The sequence below is a fragment of the Tamandua tetradactyla genome, chromosome 15 (assembly GCF_023851605.1).
Source record: "Tamandua tetradactyla isolate mTamTet1 chromosome 15, mTamTet1.pri, whole genome shotgun sequence".
Classification (NCBI taxonomy): Eukaryota; Metazoa; Chordata; class Mammalia; order Pilosa; family Myrmecophagidae; genus Tamandua; species Tamandua tetradactyla.
In genome coordinates, this window is record NC_135341.1 from 26,482,446 (window position 1) to 26,497,504 (window position 15,059).

At 42.7% G+C, this 15,059-nt stretch overlaps 1 protein-coding gene across 4 annotated transcripts in view; it reads right to left on the reverse strand.

Annotated features, from left to right (window-relative positions):
- Positions 1–252: 252 nt before the first annotated feature.
- PXK (PX domain containing serine/threonine kinase like) overlaps positions 253–15,059 on the reverse strand; it is a 95,685-nt gene continuing 80,878 nt past the window's right edge. The window contains exons 14-19 of one of the 4 annotated variants that reach the window (XR_013162715.1): positions 13,802–13,879; positions 12,757–12,843; positions 12,203–12,272; positions 11,021–11,080; positions 2,833–2,953; positions 1,473–1,580 (exon numbers count right to left, since the gene is read on the reverse strand). Coding sequence is in view for 2 of the 4 variants with exons in the window: in XM_077128860.1 (XP_076984975.1) it covers positions 1,369–1,580; positions 11,021–11,083; positions 12,203–12,272; positions 12,757–12,843; positions 13,802–13,879 (510 nt within the window). In the remaining 2 variants the exon portion in view is untranslated. Of the gene's footprint in view, positions 1,581–2,832; positions 2,954–11,020; positions 11,084–12,202; positions 12,273–12,756; positions 12,844–13,801; positions 13,880–15,059 lie in introns of all 4 variants that reach the window. The other 3 variants (XR_013162714.1, XM_077128861.1, XM_077128860.1) reach the window with 3 other exon arrangements.

The window sequence follows — 15,059 nt, forward strand, 5'->3', positions numbered from 1 at the left end:
CATCATACACTGCCCTCTTCAAAAGTTGAGGTGGAAAAGACAAGTGTAGTTGTTTAGTGTTTAGAAACACAAAGGTAGTACCTATTTTATATAGTAAGACAGGATGGTTAGTTCTTATTAAGAGGGAACATATGATGCAAAAGGAGAATAGAGATAAGAAGGTGGGAAGGAAACTTCTAGAAATACTGCATGGCTCTATTCTTGATGTTTACAAAGGGTGATACAAAAAGTTCTCATTTGAAATATCTAGCCAAGCTACAGACCACACATTTTCTTGACATGGTTTATTTTAATAAAAAATACAGCTGAACATATATCACAGATTACATGAAACTATACACAATGACATTCTCTGCATAGTAACCAACACTGACGTGTGTACTTGAATTTTAAAATGGATTACTTATAATCCTGTAAAGTGCAATTTATTTAAGGGTTTAAGCAAATCATAGGATTAAGGATCTTTTGTATAGATGAGTAACATTAAAAAGATGATATATTTTGGATAGATTTTTCAGAAGCCAGAATTTTTTTCTATAGATGCCAAGTTTCCCTGTGTTGTAATGTTGACCGCCCCCACACCCCCCAAACTTTAACTGCTGAGGGTTAAGAAGATCCTCTAATTGGCAAGAGCTTGTTCTGCTGTTATCGTGTTTTTCTGTTTCAATATTTTCTAACTAAAAATAATTATGGGTCTAGAGTAGCATTAGCAGCCCTGAGGTCTATAACCATGATGGTATTCCTGTTAGAATTTCAGAGAATGCTGCATACTTTCTCTGTTCTATCTGAAGGGAAAATTAAGAACTTGAGTTGCTTTTCTGACCTCAGCAACATATCTATGCTTTCGGCTACAGTGTTAATGTCTAAGATGAAATCAAGGTAGCAAAAATGGGAGTTAAATAACCAGAAGATGCTTTAAAATAGAGAAATGAATAATGAGAAAAACGTTTCTAGGAGCTGTCTGATGGAGTAGGAGGGATTGTAACACCAAGGCCATTCACTTCTGTGACTGAATATTGTCATTATTTTTGTTTTGTTTTTTTCCATTTCCTTCACTTGGTGCAAATATTGACTCCAATACACTGTTGCCCCAGAAAGATGCCCATTAGAGGATGAATACTACTGCTCCGAAATGTAACAAAGGAGCAAAATATTTAAGACAGCAATGCCAGCCCCACTTTCTTCTACTTGAAGAAAGATCAAATTGAAGAATATTGCCCTCTTGAAAAGCCTCATACATGAGCATTTGCCAAATAGCATGTGGCTGTACTGGCTCAGCAATTATTCATCCAACAAGAGGGTACACGAGGGTTTGGGGGCAGAGGGGGAAAAAAAGCTTTGCCCCCCTCCAAGTGTAAACAGGAAGCTTCAGCCAATCTTAGGAGCACTGTGATCACAGGTTTCGGCTTTCCTCAAAGTTCCTTTTTGGAAATTCTGGATGGAGCTGAGCAAGGCTCCTCGGCTCACACCATTCACAGCCTGGGGTGGTGGCTGTGTAGGTGTCGCTGTGCTCTCAGGAGGCAAGGAAGCTGCTGGTGGTGGAGGTGGAGGTGGAGGAGGTGGAGGTAATGCAGATACCCCTGCAGAGGAGAAAGGGGCAGTCAGTATTCACCCCTCCAACACATCCTGCACACATGCTTCTGCTCAGTCTAGGGCAAAGATGAACTTGGGTGAGACTGTGTGTTTTCCCTCAGAGGTCCAAGATACCCCGCATTATGATTTTTAAAAAAACACTGAGTAAGAAAGTGAGAAGCATCAAAAGGGAATTAAAAGTTGCCATTTCTACCAAATACATTCATATGGGAAAAGACTCTGTGAACATATCTCAGATTTCATGAAACAATGATATTCTGTCTGCATAGATGAGGCTCTCTCTACCCCATCGCCAGCCTTTAGTAATGGTTTCAAAAGAAGGGTTCGTCAGCTACTTTAGCCAGTTCCCAGACAGCTCCCCCTCCTCTTGAGCTAACAATTAAAGATAGACATCTGTATGCACAGAGCTGGGCTACCTGCATATCAATTACTAGTAAGGGATGAACAGTTCTTCAGCTGCTCCAATACATACAATGTCTGAAAGCTATGATTTAATATAAAGTGACAAACCACTCATGATTCTCAGCAAGGAGCCAGTGCCTGCTGAGTTATGCAATCCCCAGGGGTGTCTACCATGAGTAATCATTTCCTATTAGGTTGCCTTAAAGAAATATAAAATGGTAATAATTGTTAGCAGTGCAAAGCAGGGGGCAGAGGGGCCTCCTTCCCTGGCAACGGTATGCTCAGAGAGGAGTCTTCCTCAAGCACGGTTTCCACTGTAGCCCGACCAAGGAACAGAATGGAACCGCATTATAAGATCCATCTTTGCTGAAGCATCAGGAAAGATTGGAATGTCTGCCTCAGTGGGCAAGGAGAGGGAAAGTAGACAGGTTTCCAAAACTTCTCTCAGCTTCCAGGCATACAAACATTTGTAACTTGAATTTTATATTTTTGAATCAATGAATGAATTGTTCTTTCAGGGCAAAATAATCATTGAGTACAGAGAAAGCCCTGCCTTAAAGAACTTTCTTGTGTCACAGAGTTAGTTGCCCCAACTCTTGTAAACCTTGCAGCGCTCCATGACTCTATCTGTTGCTGTTCCTACCCTCTGCCCCCAACTAGATCTATACCAGGGAGACATTCTGTGGGGTGCTTTCCTCTCAAAACTGTTACTAAGCTGTGCTTGAGTTTATATGGATGAGTAGATTAGGGTCACCAATAAAATACCCGAGGCAAGTGCATCCTTTTCACCAAGTGTGACAGGCAACAAAATCTTGGAATTCACAGAAAACCACTTACCTTCCTTGACATCTTTTACTCAAACCTAAGGCAGCTGAAATTAAAGAATCACACAAATATACTCAAGCTCTGCAATCTTGTAAGTTCTCAAATGATGATCATGAAGCAATAAAAATAGAGTCTAAATACAAACAAATGGACAAAATATAATTTTCAATGATTCTAACAAATAACTGATGAATATGGTAATACTATGTTCTATGCTAGGATGGATTATGGAAAAATGTTCCTGGTTTTATGTCACAAGATTACAAAGGGAAAAAAAAAGGACTTTAAACCTGAAATGATTATTGAAGTGAGAAAACCAGGGAGAATGAGCACGTGATAATAGCATTCCTTTGAGGGGGGTACTGAGAATGACCACTGAAATTCCAGGAGGAGGGGAGACTGGGCACCACAGCACTGGACACTTCCACCCTACCCAATGGCCAGAAAAGGGCTGCAAAATCAGGATTTGACATTCAGGACCCAATGCGTATAGAAGGAGCTCCAGAGATCCTGCCTGCCAGCTTTGGGTTTTGACCCCTGGTAGCAGAGCACCGCAAGGCTAAGGAGAAGACATTCTTTGGGCCGTAACAGTTCTTGGGGGTTCTACTAAAGGTGGGGACTAGCCACCCCTCCAGGATTCCCAGAGGCTAGGGACGGCCTCAAGGGCTGAGTTCAGGGTTAGGGGTTACGGCCTTGGCACAGCACAAACCTGCTTGGCCTGCGGGGGGGTCAACCCTGCCTTTGGCCTCAGTAGTAGGCACTACCTATTAATACTGCAAATTCACTACCTCAGAGTTTGGGTGTTGGAGGGTGGAGCTGGGGTGGGGTTCAGTAAATGCATCTTCATTTTCCAAGTAAAGGCTGAAGGTGTTGTCACTTTAAATGAATATCCCAAGTAAATGGGCTGCTGAGGACGGCACAGAAGGAGAGGCTACTCAGCCAAGGGGTGGAGAGCGAGGTTATCCTGACCTCCCTCCTAGAGGCTGGGCCTCTCCCTAAGTCTCATGAGGTCCACTTTTCCTCACTGGCAGATCTTGATGTGTACAATCGGGGCAAGGAAGGCCAGCGCTCAAACTGCCAGCTCAGAGCACTCTGGAAGGGGAGAGGAGGTCCAGGAGTCAGAGGGAACAAAGACCTGGGAACTCACGTCTCTGACTAAAAGCCCTACCAATTTTCTTTGTGTTTGTCTTTTTGCTTTTTCCATGATCCACAAGCTCCTGTAAAGGCCCACTGGGCCTTAGCCTACAACACACTGGTAACAATGAGAGGGTGGGCGGATGTTAACAGAGGTCAAATTCAGAATTGGCTATTTGGCTTGGGTAAACCTGGGAAAACTGCCGAATGCCTGAAATCTACTCTCTCCTGAAATGAGGATGCCCCCAGCCCCACGTGCACACGAGAGGCCTCCAATAGCCCTCATGCCCAGGCCTCAGATAAGACCTGACAGAACCCCTGTTAGATCCATTGTCAACTGAATTCACACAGCTTTTAAGATATTGGTGTAAAAACCCAGGATGGGGAATGCTCCCAAACAGCTTATCTATAATTATAAATAGCAATTCAGGGCATGGGACAGTCCTGAAGAAAATCAAAGAATGACAATATGTGTGCCAAAGAATGACCAACAAGACAGTGCCAGATGTCCCTTTCACACCTGTGGGGCTGAGCTGCAGAGTCAGTCCCATGCAGGTCTTTTAGGAGGCCAAAAGCATGAAGCTACAAGACATATTAGGTAGTGGACTTCAGGGCTGCAAGTGTTACTTCCTCCAGGCATTGAAGACTCATCACTGTGCCCTTGTCCCAGCCAGATCAGACCTGAGCTCTCCAGGCTTACCTTCTCATGGACAAAACCCCTGAGATCCAACTATTCCACCTACCTCCAGACTCTCCTCTACTAAACCACATGGGATCTGGCGACCCACTGCAAGCCTTGGCAGGAGGGCACAGACTGTTGCAGCAGAGCACAGGTTAGCTCTAGGAGTGCTAACTCTAAGAGTGCTGGGCCAGAAACATCCTCAACAGCTTCGTGGAAAGGATGGCTGAGAGCCCATTTTTCTCAGGGCCAGTTTCAGTAGTGGGCACTCTCGCAGTCTCTGCGGGTTCACGTTCCTACCAGGCCAACACCAGACCTACCAGCTTCTCCTCGGGACAGCCCTCACCCCTGGAAGCAGGCAATCCCCAGTTCTTGGGAGCCACCTTCACCTTCTGCCTTAGGCAGATGGGGAGACTGTACCCACATCCCGACTCAAGAATTATTAAGGATGTTTAAAGAGAAAAAGAACTGTTTTTACCTGCTGTCAATTATAAAAGCCAGTAAGCTGTCCCCCTGTAATCCAGAACTCAACTGCCTAATATACTTTCCCCCTCACTGGAGTAACCAGGAACCAACATTTTGGTGCAAATAGGACTTTGAGAGGCATGATTTCTAAAATTAATAATTCCAGGCTGTTGATTTGCAAGTTTTAGATTCCTTTTAAAGGTGCATTTCAAAACTAAAATCAGAGTGAAAACAAAAGATTTTGAAGGTCATGATGAAATGAAATGAATGTAAATGAAGTCACTTGGGTGTTTTTTTAAAGATGCTGTATTTCATTCAAATGATCAGATAAGGAAATCATCTTGAATGTGCTTTTCCACTTGTTCATCAGTTCAGTGATCTAGACACACTGGGTCCCACTTCACATACAGAAACAGAGCATCTTTAAAGTTAGAGAAATCAGCATAGCTTACTTTACCGAAAATTCACGTTCAAAATGGTGCATGCTCTACTGAAAACAGCAAAGAGAAAGGGGGGGAGGGCACAAGTCATTATTCACATTTTAGTGTCATTGAATTAATAGTAAGAGACAGTACATTATTAGTCCAAATCACATGCTGATTATTCTCACCGCAAAACTAGGATGTACTTCAATTAACCACAAAATGCACTCATTTCTAAACATGATCAGAACCCTTCTAGAACATGGCAAAAGTACTGAGAGTAACCAATGAATTGCTTCCCTCTTCACGTTCTTTTTTTGTTTTCCTCTGCCATTCGGGAGATTAAATTTTTTAAATTTACTTTTATTCTTACAAAAATAGCACTCATTTCAGAAGGGCTCTGAAGGTTTTACTGCCCCTGAAAGGTGGAATGGGTATGGGAGTGTGTTTAGTTCTGTTTCTAAGTAAGAATAGCTTATCACGAGGGAGAAAAATGAAAGCTTTTTTCCAAGTAAGTCTTCTCTAATCTGAAATACAGACTTGTCTTTTTAAAGGTCGGAAGAGCCAGGGCCTGGGACAGGCCTAAGGAGGAGCTGTCCACAGGTGGCCTCCTGGGAACAGGCATATGGGCCCCTGTCCCCTGAAGGCTACTTTGGTGGAGGGGCTGGCTTAGCCAGTGAGCACCAGAGAAACCAGCACTAGCTTACTTAGTGCTATAGAACCATTAACACAGAACCGAGCGAGGCAAGCATTTTCCCTATCTTTCTTTTTAACTGATTAGATATCAGGTTAAAGGTGAAGGATAATAATGCTTTTCTTGACAGAGAACCCCCGAGTTCCTAATAAGCCAACTCTGTCCCAGTGTCCAGAGGGGACAATAAACGAGGGCAGGCAGACGGCTCACATGGGGACAGCTCTGGAAGACGAGAAGGATGGCTGGAATACTGCCCGACGCCTCTGGGGTGGGGCTCACAGGCTTGGGGTTGGGGGTGGGCAGCGAGAGCTGGAGTGGGTCCAGCAGAAGCAGGCAGAGGGAGACAAGCCAACACACTCTTAGGTGGCCACTGCTCTGTGTATGTTTAGAAAAAGAGGTAATTCTTCTCGCCCGACATTAATTTTGGGCCTAAAATGGGTTTCAGACTTTGATATGGCTAGCTAAGTTCTGGAAACTCCAACATCCTAAATTCAACTCTTTATCTCTCTCTTTTTTAAAATGTATTTCATTAATTCTTAACCCTCCTTCCTGTTATTTAAGCTCTTGGTCATTCTCTGTGCCCATAAGGCTTTGTTTTTCCTTCTTCAGCTTTCCAGATCTTAAATATCTCCTTCTCTTCATTTAGGTTTTTACAAACTGCCAGCTCTTTTTCTAATAAAGTGATTGCTTAGAATTATAAACTGCAAGCAAGAAGGGCTAGAATTCTCTGATTGCAGGGACATTTAGAGCTTATACTTCATAGCACTTTATTGCTTTCAAAGCCTTGTCATATATTACCTATGAAAGAGCAGGAATTCTTCAAAAAGACAGCTTCAAAGAATAGAAATTACTTGTCCAAGGTCATAGCTGGCAAATGGTAAAGGTAGTACTCAAGCCTGGGTTTAAACCTGAAGAGAGCAGGGACTCAGTAAAACTGTGTGGTAGACGAACAAAGACAGAACCAAGCTTGGATCCTAGCTGTAGCACCCCACTTGTGTGACCTTGGTCAAAACCCCATAACCCCACCAGAGCCTCCATTTCTTCGTCTGTAAAATGGAGCTCTAGTAGAAGCTACCTTCATGGCATAGGAAGTATTCATGAAGATTAAATGAAACAGTAACTATAAATCACCTGGAACAGTGCCCAGCACAAAATAAGTACTCAAAATACACGTCAGACAGGATTATTAAAAAAACCAACTGGAGTGCAAAGGCAGTTCAGTGGTAGAATTCTCGCCTGTCATGTGGGAGACCAGGGTTCAATTCCTGGCCCATGCACCTTCCTCCCCCACCAGAAAAAAAAATTCTACAAATAGTGCTGCAGTAACAGGATAGTCACATGGAAAAAGAATGAAATGTGACCTCTACCACACAGCACACAAAACAACAACAACAACAACAACTTAGGGTCTCTTGCTTACTTTTGGCTTTCCTAAAATATTCCTGCAACCTAAATTTTTTTTTTTTTTTTTTTTTTTAAGGCTAGGCAACTGGCCTTTCTGCTGCCAAAGTAGTATGGAAGAGGTTATTTGTGCATGTGTAAATTGGGACTTGCTAATCACCGGTGACATTTACCATGAAATAAATTAGGATAAGGATTTTTAAAGTTCTTGAAAGATGACCTTCAGAGGCAGGAAACATAAACTTTCACAGAAAGGAAAGTGCTATAAATGTTTTCATTGAAAAAAATAGGAGCAAAAGAGTTGTAGAGAATCCTGCCCTATCACCACTGAACTTAGGGAGATGAAATTTCTCCAGCCAATGTGGTAAGGTGGTTAAAGAGGCCCCAAGGGAGGGCGCTGCAGGAAGAAAGGAGAGAGGCTTGAGCCCACATGCAATTGTTGGAAAGGCCTTACCAGGGTACAACCTTTCCACTCAGGAACATCTGTTACTTTTGCCCCATTCTTAAAGTAACTGAATTAAGGTCCACTCTTAGTTATCACAAATGTGTTTAAAACTGATGCTTTCAGGAAGAAAGGCACTGCTGCGAGCTGAGCTGGCCTACTTGCTCTGCTGCTGCTGATCTCCTGCGGAGTGAACTGCCAAGGTTTGAGGTCCACGGCGGGTTTTGAGTACACTTGCCTAGAAGGGATTGCTGGACGGTCTCATCTAACTCCTGTGATTTTGCTTTTTACAGAGGAGGTAATAAAACCCGGACAGGAAAGTGACTCGTTCAAGGTCTCAGGGTAACTAACAGTGTACTGAGGGCTTACTGCACACCAGGTGCTGTTCTAAACCCTTTATGCACGTCACTCACTGAATCCTCATAATAACCCAGTGAGGTAGCACTGTCGTTATCCTCATTCACAAATGGCAAACTTGAAGCACAGGGTCAATGACTTGTCCAAGGACCCAGAACTAGCAAGCTTAGCTTAACCCAGATGGGGCTGTATTTGAGATGCTACCTTTAGCCCAAGAATTCTTTTGTGATGCTAGCCCTTGGAAATTATTTCTTCCATTTCTTAAGAAAATTGCATTTTATCATAAAGCCAGAAGGCACTGTCCTTGACTTAGTTCCCAGATAAGCAGGCTTTTTTTTTTGAAACCATAAACTTGGCCTGGGAGTATAGACATAAATTGGAATAAAATGTGATTCCAGCAGGAAAATGGGCAGTACGCAGAGGCAGTAAGAAAGATGTGCCAACAAGGAGCCCTGTCTCCTGACCTGGAAGGAAGGACCAATCTAAGCAGGTACTGACCAGCCACTAGTCACCACCCCTAGGCTGAGGGTACTGCCCTCACCCTATAGAAGCCTTCAAGGCAGAGCAAGCCTATGCAAATTTGTTAACAAGGATGCACTGCGCAGCCTCCATGGGTACCGAATCATGAGGCTACCTTTTTGCATCTCCCGAAGCCTTGCACAGAACAGAAGCTCAAGCTGTTTCATGCTGGTGGATTCATTTTTCAGGTGAAGATTCCATATTTAAGAAGGGAAACTACTGGGAAAAACAGTTCGAGGAAAGCATCTGCCCGAACTGTGTCTATCATTTTTGAAGCTCCTAAGAGGCACCAGAAATGTGATTCTGTGAGAACTAGGGCTTGTCTGTCTGTCCACCACTGCATCCCAGTGCTGAGAACAGTGCCTGGCACACCACAGCTCTCAGTAAATGCATCTTGAATAAATGAATGAAAAAACTCACAGTGCTGTTTAGGGCCTGAAATGCTAGGTTACCTGGTGAATGCTTAATATGAGTTATCATTTTATGAGATGCATTACAATAAATGCCCAGCAGAGGTCAGACTACAGTCTTTGGGGGCTGAGTCAATTTCATTAACAAAATATATAAGGAGTTAAAGGAAAGAAGGAGTCAATATTTGTTGGGAACCTCTCATCTACCAAGCATTGTGCTTGGGGCATCACATAAGTTTTCCCTCTCAAGCAGACTGGGACATCCCAAAGGCATTTAAAGATGAGACCTGGCAGTTAACTTCTGGGATCACATATAATGGGCTCAGCGAGGAGCTCTGTACCACTAACCAGACACCACGGTTGTTAAAAGAGAGATATGGATTCTCATTATTAATTCTATTTTACTTATTTTGTTCAAGTGGTATGAAATTTATATCCTTAAAATTTCTATATTTTAGAAAATGGCTCAACATGGTCTGGGCAGTAGATATCCAGAAATTCCTGACCAGCCTTTAAAGGTGACCTCTACAAAAGACAAAGAAGTCCATTTCCTATCTTGACCAATACCCAGGGCTTTCTTGTATATCTGCTGACAGAGTTTGACCATCTCCATAAGCCATGTTCTTTGTTGCTTAGAACAGAGCCCAGGACAGGCCCAGAACCCTCTTCAGTCAGCCATCCGGAACTGTTCTTGTTCAGCAAGGAGAGACACCCACCAGCCAGAAGTAAATCATTCAAACTAGTCGCCTTACAGTTTCTTACTGTCGTTTTCAGGAGGGTCTGCTAGAAGCATTCGAGAGCAGGCAGGCTCTTGGAAGCTCCTGGGTACCACCTTAGTGCCTACAGTATCATCAACTCATAAATCAATCCTGGCCAATGGCTCTCCCTTGAGAAGGTGCTGGGACCCTTCCAAGCACAGACAACAAGCTCCGAGTGACAGAACCAGCTCCCAGTACATGAACAAACAGTTCATTTAAGAAGTGAAAGGAGCTACTAGCACTCCATGTGTTTTTACTGGACTTGCAAATGGTTAGGACAGAGATCTTAGTCCAAAAAAGAAAGAAGAAAAAAATAGTATCATGAGTCCAGTCCACGGAATTAGATACTATTTTCATAAGCATTCTCCAAGTTAAATTCTTTTTATATTCTTCGAACAAAATTCATAATATCTGATTAAATCCACGAAGCAGAAACCAAAGGCCAGCCACAGAAAAATACAGAGATAATTTAATGCATTAGAGCAGAACAGACCACAGATTGCTCTCAGGAAATCAGCAACTCAGTGGTTGCATCTCAGTGGTGTATCTCACTCTTGCATTAGGCATCTCACCAGTCTTGCTCTGTGATAAAACTGGCATTATGGACGGGCTTGATGAAGAGAGAGCTTTGGCAGGAGAGGGCCCCTGGGCGGCAGTGTGTTTGCCCAGTTGAGACTGTACCAGGCCCTTCCACTCTGAGGCTTTTCAGCAAGGAGAGCAAGCTTAAGCCAGAGAGGGGCTAGTGTCCCTGAAGCCTTTCTGTTCCCTATGAACTTTATGTTCAGGAATTTAGACCCTTGGCCTTCTACTGTCTTCTCTTAAGAAGGCTAGTAACTACCTAACCCCTGGAACAGGCCCTTTCCTCCTTCTGTTGATGCCACGGAGGAGAGAGGCATGTTACTTGATCTCCATTACTAACCTGCTGTAGAGGGTGGAGTCGGTGATGACGGGGATGTGAGGGGTGAACTGGCCCCAGATCCTGCTAAGATAAAACACAGAGAAACCCTCAGTGGGACCAAAGAAGGACATGTAGAAATGGCCTAAGCTGGGCCCCATGGTCATCTTCTGAGAATCTGCATTTGGCTTCATGTGTAATAAGACCTTGTGGTAAAAGGTGATGCAGGACAGAAAATTCAGAGCCTGCACCACAGGCCTCCACCCCAGCACAAGGTACACTTCCTTCCTCAGGCCACAAAGTCTCGCTGTTTCCCACTGTTCCCCAGAGCCTGTCTGGTTTTGAAACCAACTTTGTGTGACCAATGGTTTATGCAACTGGCAACCCCCCTGACTGGGTAATGACAAATGAATGTCCGTGGCCATAAGTGGTACAGGGGACAGGGAGGTGTAGAGCAGTTCAATGGGACTCAATCAGTCTTTTGTGTTTTCAGCTTCTCCTTCTCTGCTAGATTCTTCCTTTGCCCAAAAGTATATTCTGATATCCTTCAACCTAAAAAAAATCTCTCCTTCTTTTGGCCCTCCAGGACAGAGCAAGGATGTGTGAGGTAAGACAAAACCTACCCTCCTCTGTGTGGCGCTCTACTTCACTTCATAGGTTCATAAACGAGAAGAACTGCGTGGCCCAAAGGATCATTCAACCCGGCCCTGATTTCCAAAGATGGGGACACTGGGGCCCAAGGGCAACAGGGCTGAGAGAGGGCAGGCAGGAGTGACAGTGAGTACTGCCAGCTGCAGGACAGAGCTCTCTGCACCATCCCAGCCCTTCTGGAATGATGCTCCTCTCTGTCCCCAAGTGCTGCCGAGTCCTTTCCTTATTCCAAGGGTAAGGGGCAGGATTGAGAGTCATTTCCATCCAGACAGGTTCCATTAAAAACACGGGAGCTCTTGCCTTTTAAATCTGGTCTATCTCCCATGGCTAATACTCCTATGTCTTTAGTTGATGGAGTATTGACATCAGGGGAAAAGCTGGACTATCCTTGATATTTCAAGGGCCCTCCCAATACTTGAGTTTGGTGAGCCTACAGATTTGTTACTACACTGCCAGCCTCAGGCCACCAGAATGCAAGATGTCTTGACTGACTATAGACTCCTGATCCTGACCTTTTGTTTCTAGGCCCCCCCAATATTATCTATAATTAGTTACCTGAATTATTTGAGTTGCTGTATTTTGCTGAATGTTCTTCACTGTTCTCAATGGCAGATCGTTTTGACTTCTTTAAAAATAGAAAAGAGGTGTGGGGAGGGGGGAGGTAGGTGGGGAAAGCAATAAATAAACACACCGAAGCTGGAGTTAGAGTAAAAATATTTTCTAGGCACACATAAAAGTAGATACAGACACGGTCATATTTGGCCTCATAACTTAATACAGTGAAGAAGCCACAGGCTAAAATTAAAGGGGGAAATAACACCAAGAAGGTTGAATTTACCATCTTGGGACAATCATTTCCCCCAAATACATTATGCCGCAATCAGCCCAGCAGGCCAGGGAACTAGATGGTCTGTTTCTCTGCTGATACTATGTGGCTCTTTTTTTTTTTTTTAATGTGGCTCTTTTTAAAAAGCTACAAACCCGTCATCTGGAAATGATCTTAGCTTTCAAGGAGAAATAGCACAAAATCTGTCATTAACTAAATGTGCACGATTAACCAAGAACTCTATTCACATGAGGTTAAGAATTCAGAGAGACACCAGGCTTACCTTTCGAGCTAAAATCTTTCTCTTTTTCCTTTCTTCCTCAGATCCATGGTGTGACTGAGCTCGTGTCAGTCTTCGATGCTGGTGGATCTTTAAGAGACCACAACCCAAAACACATGTAAGCTACACAAGGCCATTTCCTAGTGACAATCTTCTCCAACACCCTTTTGCCAGATTGCACTATGTTGATACAAAACTTTCCTTGCCCAGCCTGTCCGCCTCCTTGCACAGGTCTGGATGTCGGAGAACAGCGTGCCAGAGGACGCAGACTGTTCTCATTTCCCCCGGTTCCTTCCACCATTCTCTTTTACAGAAGGCAGCGTGGCCCTGGTCACCATGCATGCCTCACTCCATCCCTGGACTGCCCCGATCACAAAAGATGACCACCTTTTGTGGACATGCTGTTTTCCTATAGGACTGAGCTCCTTGTGGGAGGACCAGGAGGTCTGAAGCTCTGTGTTCCAGCGTCCAGCCTGGGACCTGGTTCAGAGCAAGTATGAAGGAAGTGTTTATGGAGTGAGCAGTCAAAGGTCAATCACTACTGGATGAGATCCTGTGCTTAGCTGCCTGAAGTATTTCACTGACATGCTGAAATGCCAAATGGGTCAATTTTTTAAATGATTACTCAAGGACTCAATTTTAAAATGCGAGCACGCTTTTATACTTCTAGACTAAAATAAATGTTCCTGGTATCAAGGAAGTAAGAGTGTAGCTAAGGGTAAAGGTAAATATTATTATAACACTTCAAAACTAAAATGTTAATGAAGGTATACTTTGATTGTTAGATGCCATCTGTGTTAAGTATGGTTTGTAGTGATATTGATTATTAATGATCATACAAAAATCTTATTTATGAGATGAGCATCCTTGGGAGTTCTTGCCAGTTTGTGCAGTATGGGCATAGATTTAGATTCTTATTTAATATCAAAAAAAAAAAAGGCTACAAGACACATTAAAACAAAAAAAGTAAATCATTATGAATACCTGGCAGAACCTGCCAAGATACTAGAAGATCAAAGGGCAATGAGGAACAGAATGAGCTAATTACCTGTTTCTGTTCTTCAATTAGTCTCTTTTCTATACATTCTTTGGCAGTTCTCAATGCCTCTTTTAACTTTGTGGGAATCTGGAAGGAAAAGTACAGAATCCACTGAGTAAAATGGCTGGTGTACCTTTTGGACCGATTCAGTGAAGGCACAGCTGTTTCTCAAGAAGGATGTCATCTAGAATAAAATCAGTTACAAGCTATCCACACGAATGCTAGCTCAGTCACCTTTGGAATCTCCAATAGGCTTACCTCTTTAACATTTTCCTTTTTAACTTTTTTTATTATATAGTATAACATATATACAAAGCAGAGAAATAAAAAGGCAATCATTTTCAAAGCATTCTTCAACAAGTAGTTATAGGACAGATTCCAGAGTTTGTCATGGGCTACTATAAGATCCTCTCAGATTTTTCCTTTTAGCTGCTCCAGAATATAGGGGACTGGAGGGAGTAAATATTTTTTTATTGTCACAGTCGACTTTTTTGTGAAAAATAACATATATACAACAAAGCTATAAATTTCAAAGCACAGCATCACAAATAGTTGTAGTGCAGATCTCAGAGTTTGACATGGGCTACAATTCCACAATTCTAGGTTTTTACTTCTAGCTGCTCTGAAATTAAATTGATACAAAAGAGGTATCAATTTAATGATTCAGCAATCATATTCATTTGTTACATCCTATCTTTTCTGTATAACTCCACCATCACCTTTGATCTTTAACATTCTTAACAACGAATACATAAAACTAGAACATAAATAAACATGATGTAAAAATCCAAGTAACTATAACATTTTATATCTTTACAGGGATTTTCTTGGTAAAAGATTTACTTTCTGAATTTCACAAGATCAAGCTTCTGTTAGGAGGTATCCCTAACAATAGCCTGGTTTGTCGCCGAGCTTATCATTTTTTAATTTATTAGATATTAAAATCTCAAGGAATCAGGCCTGGAAAATAGACCATGTTGAGAACTTTTGGGCCTTTATTATTCTTTAAAAAATTCAAATTCAAAAAGTTTTGAAACCACTGAATTATATATCTGAATGTGATTAATCGGGGGAATTTTAGGTGGTATATATGTTGCTAGAATGAAAATGAAAAGCGACAACCACCATAGGGCTGTACAACACAAACAATGAGCCCTCTTGTGAACCACGCACTATAGTGAATGGTACATTATAATAATATTCTCTTATCCATAGTAACAAAGGTACCACACTAATGTAAAATGTTAAAAAAAACTGTGGGTGATAT